This window comes from Carcharodon carcharias, chromosome 37, assembly GCF_017639515.1.
Source record: "Carcharodon carcharias isolate sCarCar2 chromosome 37, sCarCar2.pri, whole genome shotgun sequence".
Classification (NCBI taxonomy): domain Eukaryota; kingdom Metazoa; phylum Chordata; class Chondrichthyes; order Lamniformes; family Lamnidae; genus Carcharodon; species Carcharodon carcharias.
Genome location: NC_054503.1, coordinates 3,845,170 through 3,867,814, shown reverse-complemented (window position 1 = coordinate 3,867,814; position 22,645 = coordinate 3,845,170). Strand labels below are relative to the sequence as shown.

The following is a 22,645-nucleotide window of genomic DNA, read 5'->3' as shown; positions in this document are numbered from 1 at the left end:
GAGGTTTACGAGGATGTTGGTGGGAATGGAGAATTTTAGTTACAAGGAAAGATCGAACCGGCTAGGATTCTTTTCTTTGGAACAGAGGAGGCTGAGGGGGGAATTAAAGATATGGGGAATACTTTTTAACGCAGCGAGTTGTTGTGGTCTGGAAGGCGCTGCCTGAAGGGTTGGTGGAACCAGATCAAACAGGAATTTTCAAAAGGGAATTGAATACTTGGAAGGAGGAAAATTTGGGGCTATGGGGGAAAGAGCGGGGGCGGGGGGGGGGGGCGCTATTGGATAACTCTTTCAAAGGGCTGGTACAGACAGGAGTGGCTGAATGGCTCCCTTCTGTGTTGTAAGATTCTGTGGTTCAATTGAGACGTGTATATTAAGGAGGAGCTGGCGAGGGGGGATAGTCTGAATCTGGGACACTGGCACCCCCACCCACTCATCCGTTCGTCTGTGAAGCCTATGTGTGGTTTCCGACTCAGCCCAAGAGGATCTCCGAGTTCCGCATTCTAACAATCCACAGTTTGGGAGTGAAGAATAGGGAGGCAGCAAGAGACGAGGGCGGTCCTAGAGGTGAGCACAGCAACGGACAGGCCTTCGCCCGGAAACTACTTCACATACCAGTGAGGTTCGAGTGCAGTCACTGTTGATGCAGCAGCAAAGATGGTGGCCATCTTGCACCAAGGCAACATCCCAGACAGGAACTGGGATGAAAGGGGAGATAATTGCTTGAGGGAGGCATGATTGCCAGGACACCAGCAGATCACAGGCCACCCTGCCCTTCTTCTCCAAGTAAGCACCCTTAACCTCTACCCAAGCAGGCAGACAAGGCTTTGGCTCATCTCATCCGAAAGACCCACACCGCTGACAATACAGCACTCCCCCAATGCCACGCTCAAGTAAGACTGCATGCTCAAACCGCTAACCATTTGCGGAAGCGACTGAACCACACCAGTGGAATGGTGACATTTCTGTTCCAGTCACCCCTCTGATGCCATGGTCTCCGTGCCAGAAAGTTCTGGATCACCTCTCCACTCTCTGCTACTCCCACGACAAGAGTGGGTAATGAAAGCTCGTGATCAGGCATCTTATCTTTCCATCGTAATTTGGCCAGGGATTCAATGATTAAAACACTGCAGGTTAGCTAACTTCCCTAACTGTGCTGTTTCACATCTTCGCTGAAGGGGCTGATAACATCCGGTGTGGGCAGACACACGTCAAACACTAGGGTCCGAGTGTATCAGCAGCAACTCCAGTGGGTAGCTCATTCTTTCATCTCGGAGTCAGAAGGTTGTGGGTTTGAGCCCCACTCGAGACTCGAGCACAGAGTGCAGGCCGACAGAGGGGCAGTACAGAGGGAGTGGTACATTTTTAAAAATGTGTTCATGGGGTGAGGGCAATTATTGTCCTTCACCCTTGGTCAGAGGACATTTAAGAGTCAGCCACATTGCTGTGGGGCCTGGAGTCACGTGTAGCCCAGACCGGATAAGGACGGCAGATTTCCTTCCCTAAAGGGACATTAGTGAGCCAGATGGGTTTTTACAACAATCGGCAATGGTGTCGAGGTTTTTTAATTCGAGATTTTTACCGAATTCAAATTTCACCATCTGCCATTGTGGGGTTCGTACCTGGGTCCCCAGAGCGTTACACTGGGACTCCGGACTACTAGTTGAGTGACAATGCCACGATGCCACCAGCTCCCCTGCCCGTCTTTCAGCCGAGACATTAAACCCGAGTCCCCCGCCTGCCCTCTCAGGTGGTGGGGATAAAGATCCCACGGCTCGGTTTAGCGGAGTTCGGCCCAACGTCCTGGCCAGTCCCTCAACCAACATCACAATCCAGATTAGTCTGGCAATCTCAGATTGGGAACAGCACAGGAGGCCATTCAGCCCATCATGTCAGTGCTGGCTCTCTGAAGAGCAATTTACCTAGTCCTACTTCCTGGCCTTCTCCCCCTAGCCCTGCACATTCTTCCTTTTCACCTGATAGATCCATGGGTTTAACTCACTGCTGTTTGGGGGACTATTGCTGTCATGCTTTCTACCACAGTGGCCACACTTTAATGGTCGTAAGGCGTGCCAGAGCTGGAAAGGCAGGATAGCAGTGTCCTTCCCACACAAGGCCCACTTAAACTGTGCTGTAAGAGTGGGCAGCCCCTCCCTCCTTTTCAGTCACTTCCCGACAAGGGAGTGCCCACTCAAAACACGTGGGATGCCACAAAAGGAGTATTCACAGGTCAGGGAAGCGGAGAAGTTTGCAGGGTTGTTGCAGGCAGTGTTTTCACTTCGATAACTTCCCACAGGTTAGGGATGGTTAAAGGCAAGCAGGACGGTTTGACCAGGCAGGCCTGCTCCGAAAACCTGTTGCGGAGAGCTCCGACGCGCAGAGGGTGAACAGGGAATTCAGCTCAGGGCGGTGGGCAGAAATAAAGAAAGAATAGCACGTGTGTGTGTGTGTGTGAGCGTTACTGTCTATCCCTGCCTTCATTCCACAACGATCAGGAGCAGGAACACAGACTGATTCTCCCCATCACCCCCTCACCCCCAACAACAAAGACCTCAGCTCAGACCCGGACTTATGATGGAATGCTGCAGTGCCCAAACAAACCAGGAGGAGGAGCACACGAGGACATTTTCATAATCCTGTTTTGGGCAATTTCTGGACATCCCCCTCCCCCCACCAATTTTCACCCACCCCCTGTGCCCACTCAGAAGGGTGCTGAGCAGGCAAAGGATGTGGCACGTCCATCGAATGAGCTGGTAGGAGCTCCACTTGGCATCGCTTCACACCGGCCAAGGACTGAGGAACCAAAACAAGCCAAAACTCATTTGCCCCAAGCACCGGCCAACACATTCCAACATTCACTGACAGCACCCACCACACCCAATTCTTATCGCAGCTAGGTATTTAGATAAGTGTAATATTGGGGGTGTGACATTGACTCTACAGCACAGCACGCAAAGCTTTCAGCTAAATGCAATGCAAGCCCATGTGACCTGCACTAATGCTGTAAATCACCAGGGAAGCTTATAGATACAATGTGCTGCATCCAGAGAATGCTTTTGAGCTGTAGAAAATGAGGTACAGTGCTGGTGGGGACAGGTCTGTCACTGTATAACACTGGGATACAGTACTGATGGGGACAGGTCTGTCACCGTATAACACTGGGATACAGTACTGGTGGGGACAGGTCTGTCACCGTATAACACTGGGATACAGTACTGGTGGGGGCAAGTCCGTCACTGTATAACACTGGGGTACAGTACTGGTGGGGGCAGGTCTGTCACTGTATAACACTGGGGGACAGTACTGGTGGGGACGGGTCTGTCAGTGTATAACACTGGGGTACAGTGCTGGTGGGGACAGGTCTGTCACTGTATAACACTGGGATACAGTACTGGTGGGGGCAGGTCTGTCACTGTATAACACTGGGGTACAGTATTGGTGGGGACAGGTCTGTCAGTGTATAACACTGGGATACAGTACTGGTGGGGACAGGTCCGTCACTGTATAACACTGGGGTACAGTACTGTTGGGGACAGGTCAGTCACTGTATAACACTGGGGTACAGTATTGGTGGGGACGGGTCTGTAACTGTATAATACTGGGCTACAGTGCTGGTGAGACAGGTCTGTCACTGTGTAACTCTGGGATACAGTACTGGTGGGGACAGATCTGTCACTGTATAACACTGGGGTACAGTACTGGTGGGGACGGATCTGTCACTGTATAACATTGGGGTACAGTACTGGTGGGGACGGGTCTGTCACTGTATAACACTGGGGTACAGTACTGGTGGGGGAACAGGTCTCACCGTAGAACATTGGGGTACAGCTCTGGTGGGGACAGGTGCATCACTGTATAACACTGGGGTACAGTACTGGTGGGGACAGGTCTGTCACTGTATAACACTGGGGTACAGTACTGGTGGGGACAGGTCTGTCACTGTATAACACTGGGGTACAGTACTGGTGGGGACAGGTCTGTCACTGTATAATACTGGGGTACAGTACTGGTGGGGACAGGTCTGTCACTGTATAATACTGGGGTACAGTACTGGTGGGGACGGGTCTGTGAATTGACATGGGAACAATCTGGAATCCTTTAGCAGTACAGCACTGTCCTCCCTGACTCACTGGATGTTTAACTGTGGAGGCTCTGGGTTGGGTTTGCAATCCGCTGAGTTGGCTTTACAGTGACAGCTGGGGCCAAGGGGAAATAATTGTCACCATGCCCAGGAGAGGGGAAGTGACTCAGCTGCAGATTCCAGATCAGAGACTGTACAGCCAAGAGGCCACATAAACCAGGAAACAGACGGGATCCCGTGTTATAGAACTGGAACGTTTATCAAATGGCATCACCTAGTGGCAGATTGGCAAAGAGCTGAAGGCATCTGACAGGTTGAAATGTCCCAGAGTGACCAGCCCAGCTGTCTCTCTCCAGGGCTCACTTTATGTGTTAAAAAAAGCAGCTCCACACAGCAATAGACTGTCACTTCCACACCCTCCCATATCCCACTCAAAAAGGACTCCAGTCGCTTGACTCCCCAAGTCGAGGGGATTTCTCAAGGAGTGTCAAGGCGTTTGGCAGGGGGTGAGGAAACAATCCTCGCCCCCAAATAACCGTCCATTTCTCCAGCAGCTTTCATCCCCAAAAGTGCTTTACAGCAAATGAAATACTTTTTAAAAAAGTGTGGTCACTGTTCTAATGTAGGAAACCCAACAGCCCATTTGCGCAGAGCAAGCTCCCACAGACAGTGATGTGGTAATGATTCAGGTGATCTGGTTTAGTGACGTCAGTCAAGGGATCCCAGGGAGAACGACCCCAGCTCTTCTTCGATATGATGATCACGGGGGCTTTTACGTCCACCCGAGACGGTAGACAGGGCGGGGGGGGGGGGAGGGGCTCGGTTTAGCGCCTTATCCGAAAGACAGTGGCTCCGGCAGTGCAGCACTCCCGCCGTACGTTACTTTGAAGATGCTGTGACAATGCCTATCCATCGCCCCCGCCAAAATCAAAGGTTCACACACACACGCACAGGAGTGGAGTCGAGGGGCACCAGGTGAATAGTCTCAGGCACTGTAGACAGGTCATGCAGCCAGATGGGTTTGTCACCGAGCTCGGTGGGAACAGGGTCTGCACTGAAAACCCACTGGCCCTTCCACAATTTAAAAAACAGGCTGTAGCCGGGAACCAGAGCAAAGTAACTCGCTGAGGGGGGGCAAGGTCAGCCACAGGCACCTGGTGCCATTTTGAGCTGGGTCAGTCATTCTGAGTAATCTCTTCGCCCATCCACCCACCCTCTGCCCGTCGTCAGGCACAGTCCATCAGGCTGCGTCAGCTCGGCTCAGTCAGTATCATTCACACCTCCTGACCAATTGGCATCAAAACAGATCTGACCCACTGAGGTCACGAGCTGCACCCTTGCAGGGGGGTCCAATTCGGGCAGTCAGGCAGGTGACAGCTGCTGTTCTGAATGACCTCATCAAATCTTCAGCAGCATCTAAATCAGTCACATAGTCAGGCCAGGTCTCTTCCCAGCCACCATTGGCAGCCGGGCCTTCAGCTGCCTGGGGGCCCCAAGCTCTGGAATTCTTTCCCTAAATCTCTCCGCCCCCCACTCTCTCTCGCTCCTTCAACATGATCCTGAAAAACGACCTCTTTGACCAAGCCTCTCCGGTCCACCCAACGCCTCCTTATGCGGCCGAGATTTCGGGGGGGGGGGCAAATTCTGTTTGCTGACACCCCTGGCAGCGCCTCGGGATGTTTTACTAGGTTGAGGGTGCTATATAATCGCAGGGTTGCTATTGTTAAGTATTTGAACAGCATCGGACTAACTCAGGATTCATGCAAAGCAGCTGCCTTCGAACCTCTTGGGAAGGTGGGCGAAAGGGTCCTTGGCTTTGGGCTCGGAGGAGAGGACCTCGTCGCAGGCGTCCGGCTCCTCCTCGGGGGCTGGTTTCTTCTTCTCCTCTTTTTTTTCCTTCTTCTCTTGCGGCTTGGGCTCTTTGGGTTCCTTGGGCGCCTTCTCTTTCTTGGGCTGCATTTCCGCAAACTTCTTGGCTGCCCGGGGGGAGGGGGGGGGGGGGGGCCCAAAAACAAAACAGGGTTAACCACATCCCCGTGGCTTTCCGACCACGCTCGTACCCGTGATGGTGCCCGGAGGGTGCTGGTGGCAAAGCCTGGCCCTCCCCCTACCACATTCAGCTGGGGAAGGGCCCTGGATATCGCACATCCGTCTAACTAACTACTGCCTCCAGTTGCCGTGTTGGCAAACTGCGGGTCAAACAGCACGGCGGTACCCTGCCAAAGAAACTCCAGCCTCCGTAAAGCCATGGCCATTTTTCAGTCCTGACAGCGGCTAGTCGGCCTCAAAGGGCATCACGTCGGAGGCTGCCAAGTTTCTAACCTATTTAACAAACGCTGAATCTAAGCTATGATCATTGAACGGCATAACTTTTTACAGCACAGAATCAGACCATTCGGCCCATCTGCTCCGGGCTGGTGTTTATGCTCCACACGGGCCTGCTCCCACCCCCTCTTCATCTCACCCCATTAACCTTTTTGTCCATTCCTTTCTCCCTCATGTGTTTATCCAGCTTCCCCCTTAAATGTGTGTATATTATTCATCTGTGGTTGCGAGTTCCACGTTGCCCCCCCCTCTCTGGGTAAAGAAGTTTCTCCCGAATTCCCGATCAGATTTATTACTGACTGTATTATGTTTCTGATTCCCCCCCGATAATTTCCAATGGAAACTGTGCCAAGTGCAACACCTGAGAGTCGGAGGGGAAAGCAGAGGGCAGCATCACTCCTGACGGCCAAACTGAGAGCAGGAGATCACAAAACAAAAGCAGCTAGTTAAAGACCAGATTTTCAGGTCAGGGTTGATGAAAAACACTCCCAGGACAGGTACAGCACGGGGTTAGATACAGAGTAAATCTCCCTCTACACTGTCCCCATCAAACACTCCAAGGCAGGTACAGCACGGGGTTAGATATAGAGTAAAGCTCCTTCTACACTGTCCCCATCAAACACTCCCAAGGCAGGTACAGCACGGGGTTAGATACAGAGTAAAGCTCCCTCTACACTCCCCCCATCAAACACTCCCAGGGCAGGTACAGCATGGGCTTAGATACAGAGTAAAGCTCCCTCTACACTGTCCCCATCAAACACTCCCAGGACAGGTACAGCACAGGGTTAGATATAGAGTAAAGCTCCCTCTACACTGTCCCCATCAAACACTCCCAGGACAGGTACAGCACGGGGTTAGATACAGAGTAAAGCTCACTCTATACTCTCCCCATCAAACACTCCCAGGACAGCTACAGCACGGGGTTAGATACAGAGTAAATCTCCCTCTACACTGTCCCCATCAAACACTCCCAGGACAGGTACAGCACAGGGTTAGATATAGAGTAAAGCTCCCTCTACACTGTCCCCATCAAACACTCCCAAGGCAGGTACAGCACGGGGTTAGATATAGAGTAAAGCTCCTTCTACACTGTCCCCATCAAACACTCCCAAGGCAGGTACAGCACGGGGTTAGATACAGAGTAAAGCTCACTCTATACTCTCCCCATCAAACACTCCCAGGACAGGTACAGCACAGGGTTAAATAGAGAATTCTCTCATTCCACCAACAATGACAATTTTCCTTTTCCGACACCGGACATCCCGAAGCTTGACAGCTTCAGATTGCCAGCTGAGTGCCACTTTCTGTGCCAGGTCTGACCTGGGGTTGGGTTCCTGTGTGAACACTCACCGTCAAACTGTGCCATCTTTTCGCATAGCTTCACCTCTCCCAGGATAGCTTTGAACTGAGGCTGGTTAATGCAAGTAATGAACCATCGGTTCATGTTGGTGTAGGGCTGTCGGAAAGAGGGGTCCAGAACCTGAGCAAGAGAGGGAGAAACCAAAACCAGTTGGACATGGGTCATCAAAGGAGCTCCAACGGCCAAGGCCAAGCTCTTCAAAAGCATCCCCTCCACCCCCAGCAAAACCTGCCCTGAGGAGGACAGTTTCCAACACTGAGAAAGTTCTGATAAAAAGTTATTGATCTGACATGGAAGCTCAGTTGCTTTCTCCACAGAAGCTGCCCAATGTTTCCAGCATTCCCTGTCTTAATTTCAGCTCTACAGCACCCACAGTACTGTGTTCCGCAATAACCTTCCCAGCTGATAACCACCCGTCGCTGGGGATGCGAGGTGGAGGGTTCAGTGGCTGGTAGTGCCCCAAAGGGTATCGTGTCCAGTGATGAACCTTCTCCCCCACCGATACAATCCACGTTACCCGGGCAAACCCAATGACGATGTGCGTGCACCCGGAAATCCCACGCACCAGCGCCCAGCTTCAGGTGCGGAGGGGCTGGTTCAGCAGGTCCAAGAACTCTCTGCTTTTTGGCAAGAGCTGCGGGATTTCTGGCTCGCACCAAAACCGTGAGAACAGATGGGGCCTCCGTTTAATGCAGCATTTTTAGGCCGGGGCTCCCCAAACAACCCTAAGGTTTCCGCGTAATTTTCAGATCATTTAAAATTGTCGCAAATTTTTCAAGATATATTGTTAGTACATTTAATGAAAAATAATCATTGATTCATTAGTGTTTTATACGGTGGGGGTGGGGTTAGGGGTTCCATAGAACTTCGCAATACATTACAAAGTTCCCTAACCAAAAATAGGTTGAAAGCTAATGGGTCTCGTCCGAGAGACGGCACCTCCAACAGTGCAGCACTCCTTCAGTACAGGCACTGGGGGCATCATCCTTATTTGCGGCTCTCGAGTAGGGCTTGAAGCCAAGGCCTCTGAAAGCACTGCCGACTGAGCCACACTTGATACCGGAGGCTCGCCGGTGGGCAGCAAATACACGTCCCAGATCCCCGAGTCGCAGTTCTCCCAGACAATGGCAGCAGCACACCGTACCTGTTTGTAGAGCCAGAGGAGAGAGCAAACCACCGTGATATCTGCCAGGGTGACCCGCTCCCCGACCAGGAAGGTGCGTGTTTTCAGGTACTCGTTCAGGACACCGAGGACCTTCTTCACCTCCTCCTTGGCGTGTTCAGTGGCCTGCAAGAGTTAAAACACAACAGTAATACAGCCACCGCCCCACAATATTCAGAGCCTACGCCTTCACGCCCCTTATCGGGACCCTCTCCTCCACCCCGCCCCCAGGGCAGCCCTGCGGTGTGGTGTGGGGGGGGAATGTGATTTCTCCCCACGTACCTATCCCTTTCTCCTGGGGATGCTGACTCACGTAAGGATATGGCACTTTCCGACAGCTCACACTGAGAGTCTAGATCAGCTATTCAGCTGCAGAAATCTGCGAGTCACAGCTGATTTCCCTCTGACTTCTCACCAGCTCAGGGACCCTGAAGCTGGGTGGGTGGGGGGAAGACGTGTGAACTGCAACAAGCAAAAGTGTGGAAGCTCACGGCCCGTTAGCGCATAGGGCAGTTGATTTAACCAGGGGAGCCACTCGGAGAGGGTTGCGCTCCCCTGGCCTGTCACCGGTGCAGAGGTCCTGGGTTTCACCCACCTGTTTGTTGTACTGCATAATTCCAAGCGTTGGGAAGACCCACGTGCTGGCAGGAGGGATGATGTCACTGTCTGCAAAGCTCACCCACTGAAGAACCAGGGCTGCTTCCTCCTTTGTCATTCCTCGCAGGGCATCATTCGCAACTGTGGGGTGGGAGGGAGATGGAGACAGTCAGTAGCTCCCAGAGAAAGATGGTGGCGGGGAAGGGGGGCCTAACCTGAGCAGCCCCGTGAGGACACCCTCCCTGCCCCAACACCAAATGGCTGGCTCACTCCACGGCTGAACATCAGATTCAGAGAGGAATATAGAAATATGGGAAATGGGGGGCAGAGAATGGCAGGAAGGGACAAAGAGGGGGAAAAAACTAAGAATGCACCATGAATCAAAACTGGATGTCACAAAGATAACAAAAAGATAAAACTAAAGGCTCTGTATCCGAACGTGCAGAGCATAAACAAATTGATAGTGCACATTAAAGTAAATATGATCTGATAGCCAGTACAGAGATGTGGCTGCAGGATGACAAGGACTGGGTCCTGAATATTGAGGGGTACATAATCTTTAAGAATAGGAAGCTAAGTAAAAGGTGGAGGGGTAGCACTGTTAATCAAGGAGCATTTGTGCAATAGTTAGAGATTACCTAGATCAGATCAGGATGTAAAATCGGTTTGTATGGTCTCTGTCCCTATCTCAACTACCCCCTGTGACGCAAGGCATTTTTCATGAACCCTCTCCCTACTCTGTCCAAATGGGGAAATTAGCAGGATTATGGGGAGAGAGGAGGGGGAATGGGACGAATGGGATAGCTCTTTCAAAGAGCTCGCACAGGAACGATGGACCAGATGGCCTCCATCTGTGCTGAGGCAATTCTAAAAATCCCCGCTTAAGCTTACCATAGTGAGCAATGGCATTGCTCTCGAAGATACAGAATCCATCGTCTCCTTCGAAAGCTGGAACCTGGAGAACACAAAGACGGCATGAGCCAACAGAACGAGCAGTCAGCAGCCCCTGCCCTGAAAATAAATGCACTCATACTGGGGAGAGTGAAGCTAACCATTCTTTCTCTCTGTCTCACTCTCTCTCTCTTCTCTCCCCCCCCCCCCCACCGCCGCCGCCGCCATACGGATTCTTCATTCACAAAGTAATTCAGTTAGGACAGCAGTTACATTGTTAACTTCTCCCCAATGCTAGCTCCTGAGCAGCTTGTCCAGTTAGCTGCCAGCAGTGGTCAAGCACTGAGGAAATTCAGGGATATGAGGATAGGGCAGGAAGGTGGAACAGAGGTAGAGGGTCAGCCACCACCCTGCTGAACAGTGGCGCAGACTCGAGGGGCCGAATGGCCAGCTCTTGCTACTATTTATGTTCAGTGGGTAGCACTCTCAGAAGGCTCGCGAGTTCGAGTCCCACTCCAAAAGACTTGAGCACATACTCCATAGTGACACCCCATGCGCAGCATTGAGAGGGTGCTGCATTGAAGGTAGATTGTGAAGATGGACTGGAGAAGTTGGGGCTGTTTTCCCCCGGAGAAGAGAAGGCTGAGAGGAGGTTTGATAGAGGTGTTCAAAATCATGAGGCACCTGGGCAGAGTCGATAGGGGGAAATTGTTCCCACTAGTGAAAGGATGAGGAACGGGCGGGCACAGATTTAAAGTAACTGGCAAAAGAGGCAATTGTGACGCGAGGAAAGACTTCTTCCCGGAGCGGGTGGTTAGGATCTGGAATGCGTGGCCTGAGAGTGCGGGGGTAGGCAGGTTCATTGGAGGCTTTCAGAAGGGAATCGGACTGTTATTAGAAAAGGAAGAACGTGCAGGGTTACGGGGAGAAAGCGGGGGAATGGCACTGAAGGAATTGGTCAGCCAGAGAGCCAGCACAGACACAATGGGCCTTCTTCTGCACTGTAACCATTCTACATTGTCGGAGGTGCCTAACTTGCACAAGAAACAGAGCAGCAATTTGCTTCATCAGGGCAGAAATGAAGGAGGGAAAATGGAAGCTTCTACATGCAGCTCATCCTGCTAACGCCCCAACTCCCCCATGCCCAACAGTGAAAGGAAAACCTCAGTTCTCCCTACGGCCTGCAGAGACGGGTTAATTTAACTCTCACACAGAGCTCTTAAGAATGAGGGATCTAATAGAGCAGACAGGGAGAAACTGTCCCCACTGGCAACATGACAGGGAACTCATGAACACATTTAAGGCAATTGCCAAAACAAAAAAATCCGGGAGCAAACAGGAATTATGATCCTGAACACACTGTCTGAAATGGCGGAGGAAGCAGATTCAATTGTAGCTTTACAAAGGGAATCGGGGAGATACTCTCGCTGGGTGAGAAAAAGCTTTTTCACACAATGAGTGGCGGAGGTCTGGAATGGCCTGGAACTGTGCTGGAAGCAGGTTCAATTGAGGCATTCAAGAGGGCAATTTTTAAAAATTCATTCATGGGGTGTGGGCGTCGCTGGCTAGGCCAGTATTTATTGCCCATCCCTAATTGCCCTTGTTCAGATGGCACTTAAGGGGTCAATCACATTGGTGTGGGTCTGGAGTTGACATGTAGGTCAGACCGGGTAAGGAAGGCAGATTTCCTTCCCTAAAGGATATTAGTGAACCAGATTGGTTTTTACAACAATCAGCAATGGTTTCATGGGTATCATTAGACTTTTAATTCCAGGTTTTTATTGAATTCAAATTCCACCATCTGATGATTATTTGAATGTGCAGGGTACAGGGAAAAGGCAAGGCAATGACACTAGGCCACAATGTTCATTTGAAGAGCTGGGTGCAAACATGATGGGCCAAATGTCCTCCTTCTGTGCCGTTAAAGTTCTGTGATTCTGGGTCAAAACCCCTCCCTAACAGCACTGTGGGTGTTCCTACACCACATGGACTGCAACAGTTCAAGAAGGTGGTTCACCGCCACCTTCTCAAGGGGCAATTAGGGATGGGCAATAAAAGTGCTGGACTAGCCAGTGACGTCGCATGAAAGAATAAAAAACCTCACCGAGGATGCATTTGCAGAGCTATGGGGAACGGGTGGGGAGGAGGAGTGGGAGCTGGGAGGGGGAACATGACGGATAGCTCCACTGAAGAGCCAAATCGGAGAAATACTTGAAAAGGGGCAATGTTTAGGGCTATGGGAAAAGTACACAGGGCAGTGGGGCTAATTGGATCGCTCTTTCAAAGGGCCGGCACAGGCACGATGGGCCAAAAGGCCTCCTTCTCTGCTGTGCTATGACCGAGGAGACTTCCAGAGACTGTGAGGGGGGGGGTGGTGTGTTTTGTGATTACATAAAGCCCAGTGCGAGTCTGCCCAAGCACAGAGCAGCTGAAAGCACTCCTCCTGCACCAAAAGCTTTTGTTTTATAAATATTCCAGAGGGAATCGCTATTTAGGGAAGCAAGGGTCAGGATACACGACTGAACCAATAAAGGCTATGCTGTCGGAGGTGTGGTCTTTCAGGAGAGACCTTAAACCAAGGCCCCGTCTGCCCTCAGATGGACATTAAAGATCAGCTAACAGAATATTTAGTCATTATTTCACTCACTAATATTCTTTAGTCCAACAAATGTCCAATGCCTGATTAAATGATGATAATCTGTGCCTAGCGTGCCCACACCCCTGTTTATCTGCAGACGGGGAGGGTGACCTTAGGGAAGTGGTGGTGTAGTGGTAATGTCGCTGGACTAGTAATCCAGAGGCCCAGGCTAATGCTCTGGGGACGCAGGTTCAAACCCCATCACGGCAGCTGATGCAATTTAAATTCAATTAATAAACCTGGAATTATAAAGATAGTCTCAGTAATGGTAACCATCAATGATTGGTGTAAAAACCCATCTGTTTCTGGCGTCCTTACCCGGTCTGGCCCTACATGTGACTCCAAACCCACAGCAATGTGGTTGACTCTTAAAATGCCCTCTGAAATGGCCTATGAATTCAAGGGTAATTAGGGATGGGCAAGAAATGCCGGCCTTGCCAGTGACACCCAGATCCCATGAAAGGATAAAACAAAACGAAGCCAGTCTCACCCGAAAGGCTATAGCAAGTTGGAATTATGCCCCTTGAGATTGGGACAAAAGGAATCTGTCTTCATCAGTCAGTCGGAGTCTCCAACCACTTTGCTTAAAAGAGCCACACAGGAGTGTACCACTGAGCCTCAGAGACCCCAATGAAAAGCATCAATCCCTTATTAGTGATAACCCCCAAATATCACTTGTAGTCAATACCAACAGTGCACTTATTCCCAATTTGTCCAGCTATGAGAGAACAAAAGCTTCTGTCAAATCTCCAGGCTCTCAAAACACAAATAACATTTATTCAGCACGTTTAATGTATTACAACACCCCCAAGTCACCTCACCGGAGCACTATAAAACAACATTTGATACGAGCTGCTAACGGATTTTAAGACAGATAAGCCAAAAACTGGGTCAGTGGTCTGTTTTAAAGGTGTCTTAAAAGGAAGACAGAGAGGTGGAGAGGGTTAGCGAGGGAATCCCAGAGCTTAGGGGGCCCAGGCAGCTGAAAGCACAGCCAAAAATTGTGGAAGTACTAAGATCAGGCATGCTCAAAAAGAATTAAGAGGAACTCAAGAGATCTTGGGGGGCTGGGGTTGGAAGAGGTTACAGAGATAGGGAGGGGTGAGACCATGGAGAGATTCGAGCACAAGGCAAAGAATTATAAAACTGAGATGGCAATTAACTGGGAGCCAGTGTGGGTCAGTGAGCAGAGAGGTGATAGGGGAATGGGACTAGGGTGAGAGTTATGACATAGCAGTGGGGGATTTGAAGACCTCAAGTTTACTGGAGGTAGAATGTGGAAGGGCAATTAGGGACGTGCCAGAGGCGTGCTCTTTTTTTCATTCATTCATGGGCTCTGGGTGTCACTGGCTAGGCCAGCATTTATTGCCCATCCCTAATTGCCCTTGCTCAGAAGGCATTTAGGAAGTCAATCACATTGCTGGGGTCTGGAGTCCCATGTAGGCCAGACCAGGTAAGGATGGCAGATTTCCTTCCCTAAAGGACATTAATGAGCTGGATGGGTTTTTACAAGATAAAAGCAAAAAAAACTGCGAATGCTGGAAATCTAAAACAAAAACAAAAACACCTGGAAAAACTCAGTTACAAGAATTGACAATGGTTTCATGGTCATCATTAGACTTTATTTTAATTCCAGCTTTTTAAAAATTGAATTCAAATGCCACCATCTGCTGTGGCGGTATTCGAACCTAGATCCCCCAGAGCATTACCCTAGGCTGGAATAGTCAAATCTGGAGGTAAAGGAGGCATGGATGAGGCTCTCAGCAGCAGATGAGCTGAGAGAGGCGTGGAGTTAAGTGATGTTACGGAGTTGGGACACAGGACCGAGTGACAGCATAGGTGGGTAGTCGGAAACTTAGCTGGATCAAATACAACAGAGAACAAAATCAGTGAGTAGAAAAGATAAGGGCATTGGGAGCAAGGAGGCTGGATTGTGAAGGAAGGTCTGCAGGCTGGAAATGCCTGGCTTAACTCCTGCTGAAACGAGCCTCAGAGTGCTCGATGCTTATGTATTTTTTTTAATTCATTTATTGCCCATCCCTAGTTACCCTTGAGAAGGTGGGGGTGAGCTGCCTTCTTGAACCGCTGCAGTCCCTGTCGTGTAGGTACACCCAAAGTGCTGTTTAAGGAGGGAGTTCCAGGATTTTGACCCAGCGACAGTAAAGGAACAGTGATGTATTTCCAAGTCAGGATAGTGAGGGACTTGGAGGGGAACTTCCAGATGGTGGTGTTCCCATCTATCTGCTGTCCATGTCCTAGACGGTAGTGGTCATGGGCTTGGAAGGTGCTGTCAGAGGAGCCTTGGTGAGTTCCTGCAGTGCATCTTGTAGATGGTACACACTTTCACTGTGCGTCAGTGGTGGAGGGAGTGAATGTTTGTTGATGTGGTGCCAATCAAGCGGCTGCTTTGTCCTGGACGGTGTCAAATGTCTTGTGTTGCGGGAGCTGCACTCATCCAGGCAAGTGGGGAGTATTCCATCACACTCCTGACCTGTGCCTTGAAGATGGTGGACAGGCTTTGGGGAGTCGAGAAGTGAGTTACTCATCACAAGATTCCAGCCTCTGACCTGCTCTTGTAGCCACAGTATTTACATGGCTAGTTCAGTTCAGTTTCTGGCCAATGGTAACCCACATGATGTTGATAGTGGGGGAATTAGTGATAGTAATGCCATTGAACATCAAGGGGCAATGATTAGATTCTCTCTTGCTGGAGATGCCCATTGCCTGGCACTTGTGTGGCATGAATGTTACTTGCCACTTGTCAGTCCAAGCCTGGATATTGTCCAGGTCTTGCTGAATTTGGACATGGACTGCTCCAGTATCTGAGTCATCGCGAACGGTGCTGAACATTGTGCAATCATCAGAGAACATCCCCACTTCTGACCTTACGATGGAAGGAAGGTCATTGATGAAGCAGCTGAAGATGGTTGGGCCGAGGACACTACCCTGAGGAACTCCTGCAGTGATGTCCTGGAGCTGAGATGACTGACCTCCAACAATCACAACCATCTTCCTTTGTGCTAGGTATGACTCCAGGTCGTGACTCGGTATGACTGGTGGTGATAGGTGGACAAGTAGTGAGAGAGTGCCCGACAGCTAACATCTCCGACAAATCGAAATTTATACATTCCTTTTTAACTGCTCAAGTATACAAGCAGCAGCAACATCTGACCCGAGGGACTGCCAGGGGAAACAATAGAATGACTCAATTTCTATAGCGCCTTTCACCACCTCAGAGTAACCCAAAGTGCTTCTCAGCCAATGAATTTGTTTTGACGTGCAGTCACTTAGTATTTAGGAAAGAAGGCCATTCAGCCCTTTGAGCCTGCTCTACTATACAACTAGGTCATGGCTAATCTTCTCCCTCAATGCCATCTTCCCATACTATCCCCATATATCTTTTAATATCTAATAATCTATGAATCTCTGCTTTGAACATACTCAGTGACTGAGCCTCCATAGTCCTCTGGGGTAGAGAATTCCTAAGATTCACCACCCTCTGACTGAAGACATTTTCCCTCCATTCAGTCAGATACAGAATGAAGCCAGTCTCACCGGAGAGGCTACAGCAAGTCGGAATTATGTACTTCGAGACTGGGACAAAATGGAATCTGGCTTCATGTGTCACTCGGGAGTCTCCAACCATTTTGCTTAAAAGGGTCGCACAGGAGTGTACCATTGAGCCTCAATGAAAAGCATCAATCCCTTTGCCGGTAATCCCCAAATATCACTTGCAGTCAATGCCAACAGATCTCAGTGCACTCATTCCCAATTTGTCCAGCAATGAGGCAACAGCAGCTTCTGTCAAACCTCCAGGCTCTCAAAATACAAGTAACATTTATTCAGCATGTTTAATGTATTACAACACCCCAAAGTTAGCTCGCATTATAAAACAACATTTGACACGAGCTGCAAAAGGAAGAGGGAGAGGCAGAGAGGTTTAGCAAGGGAATTCCAGAGCTCAGGGGCTCTGTCCTAACTCCTGAATGCCCTACCTCTTACTCTGGGACTGTGTCCCCCGTGGTTCTAGCCCCCATCCCCACAATCGTCCCACACCCGGGGACCTGTAAGAATTCTGTACGCTTCGATGAGATCACCTCTCATTCTTCGAAGAATGCAGGTCCAACCTCTTCAATCTCTCCTTATGGGACAATCCTCCCGTTCCAGGGATGTAGGAAAGGCAGCAGCCAGTTTGTGCACAGCAAGCTCCCGCACGAAGCAATATAATGACCAGATAACCGGTTTTCAGAGAGCTGACTGAGAGCAAACTTTGGCCCCAGGGCACTGGGTGTAATTCTCCTGCTGTTCTCTCCATGGCGTCTATGGGATCTTTTACATCCACTCGAGAAGGCAGGCGATGCCTTAGTTTGACGTCTCATCCGAAAGACAGCACCCTCCGACACCATGGTACTGGTGCTGTCGGATTCAAGGGAGCCCTGGGTGAGCGACTGATCGCAGTTCAACCCGGAACCCCCAAGGCGTTCAGGCCTTGAGGCTCAAGTGAATCTGGAATTCTGGAACTTGGGAAATGATCCCTTCTCCCCCCAGCGAGTAGAACCACACAACGCAGTCAATAATCCACGTCGTGGCGATTGGGGTGGCACTGCAAACGGAAAGTTCTGGATGAAACGAGAGGCCTGTCAGCATCCGGAGGGGGGCACGGCGGCAGAACTCGACTGTGAATGAGTCAATCTCTCTGATGTGCCACAATACAGCGCCGCCCCAGCACTAGAGTTCTGGGGTGGCAGCTCTGAAGCTGGGCCAGTGGGTTCAGGAACGGAAGCGGGAACCGTAGGAGATCTGCAACTCTCCCACCTCCCTCCATCAGAAAGGACGATGAGGTCATTAGGGCTGAAACAGATAGAGGGATACGGAGAATAAGGGAATTAGGAAACAGGAGGTGTCGGCCAGCTGGCCCCTCGAGCCTGTTCCACCATTAAATAAGATCGGGGCTGATTTGATCATAACCTCCACTCCACTTTCCTGCCTGCTACTGTCGTGTGTGTCCCTCCCACCCCTGCCACACACCCCTCCTAATAACCCTTGATTCCCTTATCCACCAAAAATCTGACTCAGTTCTGAATATCCAATGAGCCAGCCTCCACTGCTCTCTGGGGAAGAGAATTCCAAAGATTCGCGACCCTCAGAGAATAAATTCCTCCTCACCTCCGTCTTAAATGGGAGGCTCCTTATTTTGAACCCGTGCCCCTCCCCCCGGTTCTAAATTCCCCCATGAGGGGGAAACATCCTCTTAGCATCCACCCTGTCAAACCCCCTCAGAATCTTCAATAAGATCACCTCTCACTCTTCTAAACTCCAGTGAGTACTGGCCCAACCTGCTCAACCTTTCCTCATAAGACAAACCCCTTCATCTCAAGGAACAACATAGTGAACTTTCTCTAAACTGCCTCCAATGCAAGCACGCTCCCCCTTAAATGAGGAGACTAAAACTGTACACAGTAAGCCAGATGCAGTCTCAACAACACCCTGTACGGCTGGAGCAAGAATTCCCTAGTTTTAGACTCCAAACCGCCCCCCCCCCACCCCAGGCCCAAGGGGCTGAATGGTCTCCTATTCCTGCTAGCTCACATCCCAGAGCAGAGCAGGCTTCTGACTATGTGAAGATTGACACTGCCTGAACCATGCTGACACAGGCTATGCACCAGACAATGACCGATCCACCACAAAAGCCACATCAATAAAATTTTAATTGCCCATTTGCTGACATGTGCATGTCTTGGCCTGCTGACACTAACAGGTCAGCTGGATCCAGCAACAAGACCGTAACAGGGCCAAGCGTGGGCCCTGTCCAAAACCTCCAGGCTCACAGAACTCAAGCCAGCTCCGTCAGCAAGGAAGGAGCGTAGGGACACTGTGCCTTGGGCCAGCAGCAGTAGGTTGGGCAGTCCTGCTCCACATCCACCAACGACCCAAAATGTGGGGCAGGAGTAGCCTGGGATGGGTGCAGGGGAAAGGTGTGTTAAACGCACTGAAAGCGGGTTAAATTTAAAGTTGGGGCGCATCAGTCCAAAGTCCACACATCCCAGCCGGTGAGATTCCTTCCATTGCACCTTCCAAACCCACAACCTGTGCCATCTAGAAGGACGAGGGCAGCAGACACAGGGGAACACCACCACCTGCAAGTTCCCCTCCAAGTCACACACCGTCCTGACTTAGAAATATATCGGCCGTTCCTTCACAGCCGCTGGGTCAGAATCCTGGAACTCCCTAACAGCACGGTGGGTGTACCTACACCACAGGGACTGCAGTGGCTCAAGAAGGCGGCTCGCCACCAACTTCTCAAGGGGCAATTACAGAATCACTGCATGGTTACAGGATAGGGTGCGACCATTTGGCCCATCGTGTCTGTCCTCACCCTCTGCAGGAGCAATTCGCCCAGTGCCACTCCCCCACTGTCTCCCTGTAACCCTACACATTCTTCCTTTTGAGACAATAATCCAATCCCCTCTTGAATGCCTCAATTGAACCTGTCTTGACCACACACTCAGGCTGTGCATCCTAGGTCCTAACTGCTGTCTGCATGAGAAAGTTTCTCAAGACCCCATTGCTTCTTTTGCCAATTACCTTGAATCTTTTAACTTTCGTTAATTGTGGACAGGCAACAAATGTTGAGCCTAGCCAGTGACACCCACATTCCACGAGAGAATAAAACAAAGAGATGGGGGACCAACACCGGTGGCTATTTAAACCCTCCCCACAGTGCAGTGGGTAGAAGTTGGGTGGCACTACACCGGCACCCCCCCCTTGCCACCAACCTCCTCCATCCGAGGGGGCACCCCCCTCCCCTGCCCAAGTGGCAGAATGTACAAATTCGCAATGAGCCAGATTAATGGCACTCCTTAAAACCTACCTTTCCGTGCAAGCTTTTGGTCACATATCCTAATATCTTGTGCGCTGTATGCCCAATTTTGTCTCCTAATGCTCCATGTCCTGTGAACCACTTTGTAATGTTTTACGTTACAGGCGCTACGTAAGTGAAGGCTGCTGGTGCTTGACCATCAAAGCTGGGGCTGATCTTACTCTCTCACTCAAGGCTCATGCTAGCTCACTTTCTGGCAAGAATCACTCTGTGGAGATAAGGAAATCTAACTAGAGTATTGCTGAAAGAAAGAGAGACATGCTGTCGGAGCTTTTCATCTTGCATTTTATACTGCACGAGAAGAGATTGCTGATTGGTTGGCAATCAGCAACCAATCAACAACTTGCCAACCAATCAACATCCTCTCCTCATGCAGTATAAATCGTTATTCCCTTTGAGATTTGGTATTCTTGTGAATTTGTCCTGACGAGTGACAGTGTAGAACTTCGAAAGGTCAGACAGGTTGGTGGAATGGGCAGACAGGTGGCAGATGAAGTTCAATGCAGAGCAACGTGAAGTGATTCATTTTGATAGGAAGAACATGGAGAGACGATATAAAATAAAAGGTACAATTCTAACCGGGTGCAGGAGCAGAGACCTGGGTGTATATGTACAGAAGTCATTGAAGGAGGCCTGACAGGTTGAAAGAGCAGTTAATAAAGCACACAGTATCCTAGGCTTTATCAATAGGGGCATAGAGTACAAGAAGGTTATGTTGAACTTGTATATGTCACTAGTTAGACCTCAGCTGGAGTGTTGTGTACAGTTCTGGAAGCTGCACTTTAGGAAGGACGTGAAGGAATCGGAGAGAGTGCAGAAGAGGTTCACGAGAATAGCTCCAAGGATGAGGAACTTTAGTTATGAAGATAGATTGGAGAAGTTGGGACTCTTTTCCATGGGGAAAAGAAGGCTGAGAGATGATTTGATAGAGGTGTTCAAAATCACGAGGGAGTCTGGGAGAAACTGTTCCCACTTGTGAGAGGATCGAGAATGAGACGGCACAGGCTTGAAGCACTTGGCAAAAGAAGCAATGGCGGCATGAGAAGCTTTTTCACAGTGAGTGGTTAGGGTCTGGAGTGCACTGCCCGAGAGTGTGGTGGGGGCAAGCTCGATCAAAGCATTAGACCGTTATCCAAAAAGGAAGAATGTGCAGGGTTACTGGGAGAAGGCAGGGATAATAATATAATTCCCATTTGAATGCCTTGACTGACCCTGCCTCAACTACACACTTGGGTGTCACATTCCAGATCCTAACCACTTGCTGTGTGAAAAAGTTTCTCCTCGTCTCTCCATTGTACCCTCTTGTTTGTTGGGGATGGGCAAATGTTCAGTCTTGCCAGTGACATCCACAACCCATGACAAGATAGGAAAGAGACACAGACAGACACAGGTGGTTATTTAAACACTCCCCTACTGTGCAGCGGGTAGAAGTGGGACATGCCCCCCACCCCCACCCACCCACCCTGGGACCACTCTGAGGAGGGCAGAAGCCCCCGGAGGGTGAACTGCTCATTCCGATAGCTGACGCAGACACGATGGGCCAGATGGCCTTTTTTTCAGTTACTTGTTTGACTGGCACAGACTCGATGGGCTGAAGGGCTTTTTTCTGTGCTGTAAACCTCTATGACTATGGCCTCCTCCTGCACTGTGACAATTCTGTGATGTGTGAAAGGATGGGGAACGAGAGGGCACAGATTTAAAGTGTTAAGTAAAAGAAGCAAAAATGACATGAGGAATAACATCTTCAAGCACACTGAGTGGCTGGGGTCTGGAATTCACTGGCTGCGAGTGTGGAGGAGGCAGGTTCAACCAAAGCATTCAGGAGGGAATTAGACTTATCAGAAAAGGAAGAGGGTGCGGGGGTTACCGGGAGGGGAATGGCACTAAGTGAAATGCTCGTTCGGAGAGCTGGCGCAGACATGACGGACTCCTCCTGTGCCATGACAATCCTGCAAGGCAACATACCCTCAACAACACAGCCCTTAATTTCAGCAGTGCTCACGTTTTGAGCTCCCGAGCAACTACATCCATTCATCGTACTCCCGGTAATCACCGTCTTCACCCCCATCTTCCTCACCTCCAGCCCCTTTAGGGGTGGGGGGGGGGTAAGAATTCATGAAAGGGGGTGGGGGGGGGGGTCAAGGATTGACGTGGGGATTAATGGTGGGGGGTGGCAGGGGCGGGGGGTTCAGGAGCAGGTGGGCGGGGGGGTTGAGGGTCAGGGGCGGGTGGGGGGGGGTTGAGGGTTAGGGGTGGGTGGGTGGGGGGTTGTGGGTCAGGGGTGGGTGGGTGGGGGGTTGTGGGTTAGGGGCGGGTGGGTTAGGGGCGGGTGGGGGGGAGGGTTAGGAGTGGGTGAGGTTAAGATAAGGGCTCCCCTTCCCCTTACCCTGACTCCCATTCAGCAGCCTGGTGCTGGCAATGGGGCTGGAGGGGAAACAAGGAGACAGATCCAATACACCCCCTCCCTCAGCTTTACCTACCTTGCCCAGGGGGAATTTCTGGAGGAAGCCGGCGCTCCTGTTGGTCTGGCCGAAGATGAAGTGCGGAGGGCCGCTCTGGAGCCGCAGCTTGGAGCCGCTGTACTGGGCGGCGATCAGCGCCTTGAAAGCCCGCCAGTTCTCGGGGTAAGTGTACAGGATCTGCGGGAAATAGAGGCAGAGATGGAAGTCAGGAGAGCCGCTCGAGACCGCTGGGTCGCCAGCCGGACCCCC

At 50.7% G+C, this 22,645-nt stretch overlaps 1 protein-coding gene across 1 annotated transcript in view; it reads right to left on the bottom strand.

Annotated features, from left to right (window-relative positions):
* The window catches only part of eef1g (eukaryotic translation elongation factor 1 gamma), a 35,606-nt gene that overhangs the window by 12,698 nt on the left and 263 nt on the right, over positions 1 to 22,645 (bottom strand). Inside the window, exons 2-7 of the mRNA XM_041179940.1 lie at positions 22,415 to 22,573; positions 10,417 to 10,480; positions 9,524 to 9,666; positions 8,911 to 9,054; positions 7,757 to 7,886; positions 5,865 to 6,057 (exon numbers count right to left, since the gene is read on the bottom strand). Coding sequence (XP_041035874.1) covers positions 5,865 to 6,057; positions 7,757 to 7,886; positions 8,911 to 9,054; positions 9,524 to 9,666; positions 10,417 to 10,480; positions 22,415 to 22,573 — 833 coding nt within the window. The remainder of the gene's footprint in view (positions 1 to 5,864; positions 6,058 to 7,756; positions 7,887 to 8,910; positions 9,055 to 9,523; positions 9,667 to 10,416; positions 10,481 to 22,414; positions 22,574 to 22,645) is intronic.